Consider the following 4,433-nt stretch of genomic DNA (forward strand, 5'->3'; position numbering starts at 1 on the left):
TCTCAATATCCTCAAGTTTCATGTGGGTATCATTTAGTTTTTTGTTCCTTATTGTACATTTATATTTGTTTAAAACGTCATTGTATCTAATGCGTAAGGCTGGGTTGTTTGGTTGCCGATGTTTTTCATTTGCTATTTTTCTCAGGTCTTTTCTGATGGTCTTGCATTCCTGGTCAAACCATTTGTCAGCGTTTTGCCTTTTAACAGGCTTCCGCTTTTGTTTGATTAGGTCAGCTTTAATAGCTGCCTTGTGAAATATCATATTGATATAATCAATGGCCATGTTTACACCATCTTTGGTAGGAACATATTGATTTTGGTCAAATAGTGACATGTCATTCATCAGATCAGGTGAGTTCAAGGCCATGGGGAATTTGTCTCCACTGTCTGGGGCCCACCTGTAAGTAGGATGTAATGCAGCTTACTGGGTTCCCTTGCTGTGTCACTCATCGGACCTGAGAGTTTAAAGAACACATTGATTTGGTTGTGGTCTGAAAAGGGGGATTGCTGTCTGACAGTGAATGCACTGATAGTGGAGGGGTCCATGTCAGTGATTGCATAGTCTACTACACTAGACCCTAGAGCTGAGGAGTATGTGAACCTCCCTAAAGAGTCCCCTCTGAACCTCCCGTTCACTATGTACAGGCCTAAGGCCCGACAGAGATGCACCATCTCTTTGCCATTCTGATTGATTTCAGAGTCAAGGCTGTTCCGATGGCTGACGGTTGGTGTGGTAAACAGGGGGGGCTCACCATATACATGGTGGCTGCCCTGTGGGTCTATGACATCAGGTTCAATTCCTGTTCGTCCGTTCAGATCTCCAGTTAGAAGCACATTTCCCTGGGCCTGAAAATAGGCTATTTCTGAATGGAGAGTTTCAAAAATGTCTTCTTGAAAATAAGGAGAATCTACTGGGGGTATATAAATAGCACACACGTATAGATTCCTGTCAGTCATGCCCAGGCTTTGATCTAACCTTAGCCAAATGTGTGATTTACCTTGTTTTACTTCTGAGATCTGACGGCAAAGATCTCCTTTATACCACACCAAGATCCCCCCCGATGTTCTGCCCTGCGTATGTTTTAGATTTTATAGAAGGCACCATGACTTCATTATGACCTGGAGGACAGTGAGTGATGTTTCTGTTCATATAATTAGATCAACATCTTTGATAGATTCTAAGAACTCTGGATTCTCACTCTTGACCTCAAAGGTTGAGGAGTGGAGGCCCTGAATATTCCAACAGCTTATATGAAAAGAACGCATCTTTTTTTCAAAAACAAACAATCAAAATGAACCTGTATAGTGAGACACATATATAAAAAACAACAAAAAAAACAACAACTTTATTCACTAATATTACTATTGTACTGATTACTACGATAACATATACATGTAATGTCTTAGCTGGACAGAAGTCGGGTGCACAGGGTGTGCAGCATCATCCTGATGTCTCCCAGTTCAGAGGTAGCAGGGGGAGGGAGGGTGCAGCAGGCTGGGCTACAACTGCAGCGTAGCTCCGCTGCTGTAGGCGGGGAGGGAGACGAGGAGCAGCTGTTGCTGCATATCTCTGCTGCTGATGGTGTGCAGGGGGTGAGCTGGGGGAAAGTAGCCTCCTCTGGGTGTGTTGGGGGCGTGGGGAGTGGGAGGTCCAGGCTGAGCTGTTGTGTCTCCTCACAGCAGGGGTGGTGATCCTGGGGTGGTGATGGGGAGGAAGCGGTCTGGGAGGGTCTATAGGGCCTCTAGAGGAGGGGGTGGGAGGGGTGCGTCCCAGGGCTGCATCTTTGAGGGTCTTTGCAAATATACCCACCCTCTCTCTGTGTAGGTGGAGTCCATCATAGAGGTCCCAGGGGCCAATGGTTGAGTGGAGGGCCAGGTGGACATTTGGTAAGGTGGCACATCCTTTTCTGATCTCCATATTAATGTCATGGATGACATGAGGAGGGGTGTCTGTCCTAGGCAGCAGGGTGGAGACCACAATGCGGGTGTCGGGGAATTCCTTACTGGCCTGCTTCGCCATTTTCCTCACTGCCTCAGCAGTGTCCCTACGGAGGGTGTGCAGGTCATTTGTTCCCGTGTGGATCACCAGGTACTGAGGGCTCCTGAGGGTCTCCTTTTTCAACAGCTTCATGGCCTGTGGTGCTGCAGTGTTTAGACAGCACCTTTTCATCAGGAAAAAGCTTTCTTGGGTCCAGGAACTTCCCGTTTGAGTCAGCCAGCAGGACCACTTGTGGGTCTTGTTCTTCAGGCTGAGTAGAGGGAGGCTGGGATGCGCAGAGCTGGCTGTGGGCAGCTGGCTGTGTGGGTGTATCAGGAGGGGCCAGGGTGTTGTTGGGCTGGGTGCTGAGCAGAGAGGGTGGGCCAGGGACACTGGCAGGGAGAGTCTGTGTCTCTCTACTCGTCATTTTGAGGACTGATGAGAGTTTCTCTGTCAGGTGCTGGACCTGCCTGGTGAAGCTCTTCTCTCTACACTCAGCATCCTCCCTCACCTTGGCTAACTGAACACGGAGCACACTGTTCTCCTGTTTGCCTCTACACTTCCTCTGAGGTCAGATGCCAAGGCCTCGTTGTCGCTCTTGAGCTGCTGGAGGTCCTCTTTAAGCTGCTGCAGAGTGTTGTCTGGGGGACCAGACTGCCTGGCCTGGGTCCGCTCTTTGAATTCTGCAAAGTCCAGCTCCAGCAGGGCCATACTCTCCTTCAGCCGATTGTTGGAGCTGGCCGGTGTGGGAGGGGCAGAGATGGACAAGGTGTTGGGGTTCTCTATTGGGCTCTCATCACCTTCGCTGTCAGAGGGGACATCAGAGGGGACATCAGAGGGGACATCAGAGGGGACATCAGACGGGACATCAGAGGGGACATCAGAGGGGACATTGATCCTCTTTGTGTCCACCTCAGCTTTCAGCAGGGGGAATGCCTCTTGGAAGGACTCCAGGTTGGCTTCATTCCCTTGGACCATGACCTTTCCTTTGGTGTAGTATGTGATGGTGAGCAGAGGGTCATCTTTGTCAAGGTGTTCATCTTTACAGATTTGTAATCTGCCTCCTGAGCCGATGCCCTCTCTGGATACGTATGCATACTTGCTGCACAGAGTATCTTTCCAGATGTAGATGGAGTCAGTGAAGAATATGAGGTTGTTCTTCTTCCTTCCTTCTTTTTGTTGGGCATAGTCAGTGAAGAGGACCTCTGGGTTTCCACACAGTGTCTTCTCCTTGTGTTTGTCCTTTGCATTTAGCAGGATAATCAATCTCTCTTCCCTCTGCTCTGAGAGCTGAGAAGTTCTTTTTTGCATGCTGGACAGTTTCCATGGCGACCACTTGTTTTGTTCCAAAGATATGCTAGGCTAATTAATTAGCTTTTCTAACTTACGAATACTTTTCTTTCCCTTTCTTCTTATCTTCATGAAATAATTCACAGTTTATAATGTTCCGCTACCTTCTTCGGTGCAGCTCCTTCCAACAGTGGCAGGTAACAGCTGGCAGCCCACAGCTAGACAGTTGTCAGTTGGAAGCTAGTTAGTAGTTTCAACTCAAAAATACATCCAAAAATTGCGTTTCTTCCTCTGTTTTCTGTCGATCAATGTCGTTAACTCTTCTTTGGAGTTAATGCTGAAGAATAATTGCAGATTTTCCTATAAAATATCTCACTTTTTAGGTCCAATTTCTATATTTGTATATAGGGGAAACACTGCAGTCTTAGAATGACAAGGGAAACTAAGCACCGCTTTGAGGAGCCACAGATTTACACTTGACTAGAAAAAAGGGCCAAAAGAGGAAGGAACTTTTCTGTAAATTACTCAAAAACATGAATGGATTTAATTCAATTTTTAGGAAGCTTAATTACATTTACATGAAAATGTTCCTGTTTTGGTTTTATTGAGTTTGAGCTTTATTACATTCTTTAAAGAAATGACCAGTGGTGGAGGAAGAAGTCAAGTGCTCGCCCTCCCGGTCCTCCCGATGGCCAGTCGGTGCCTGCCGGTGAGCGTGGAAGTGTGGTCTGCCGCAAGCAGGCAGCAGGAGCGGGGCTGTCAGCATCAGCTTGTAGACGGTATTTTAAACTCGATGCGCTCTGAAACTACGGGGCGGCCGAGGAAAAAAATGCACATGCCTTAAATCGCGTTAAAATAATTAGTGGCGTTCATTTTTTTTTTCCCTCGCTCACTCGCACTTTGGCTGTGAGCTGCGGGCGCCAGATAAGCCAACATCCCCCATTTTCATCACTTACAGCGCCCATCGTACAGGGCAAATGAAACGTGTAACCGAGGTGAAAAGGGTGTTACATTTACTTAATTGTGAATATCGTTACATCAAGGCCGAAAATTAGGATGAGCCCCAACGGTCAAAAATGTTTTTTTCCCTCCCAGAACTGCCAGCGCAGCGCCTCCACAGATCTGGCGCCCTAGGCGAACATCTATAACGCCAGTGCTACGGGCC

At 47.5% G+C, this 4,433-nt stretch overlaps 1 protein-coding gene across 1 annotated transcript; it reads right to left on the bottom strand.

Moving 5' to 3' along the window:
- Nucleotides 1–1,331: 1,331 nt before the first annotated feature.
- On the bottom strand, nucleotides 1,332–4,065 carry LOC117546535. The gene is made up of 2 exons (XM_034216750.1): nucleotides 2,870–4,065; nucleotides 1,332–2,809 (listed from the first exon to the last, which is right to left on the bottom strand). The coding sequence occupies exons 1-2, from the start codon at nucleotides 3,287–3,289 to the stop codon at nucleotides 2,495–2,497; spliced, it is 735 nt and encodes a 244-aa protein (XP_034072641.1). The 5' UTR covers nucleotides 3,290–4,065; the 3' UTR covers nucleotides 1,332–2,494.
- Between the last annotated feature and the right edge of the window lie 368 nt (nucleotides 4,066–4,433).

Source organism: Gymnodraco acuticeps, unplaced genomic scaffold, assembly GCF_902827175.1.
Source record: "Gymnodraco acuticeps unplaced genomic scaffold, fGymAcu1.1, whole genome shotgun sequence".
Classification (NCBI taxonomy): domain Eukaryota; kingdom Metazoa; phylum Chordata; class Actinopteri; order Perciformes; family Bathydraconidae; genus Gymnodraco; species Gymnodraco acuticeps.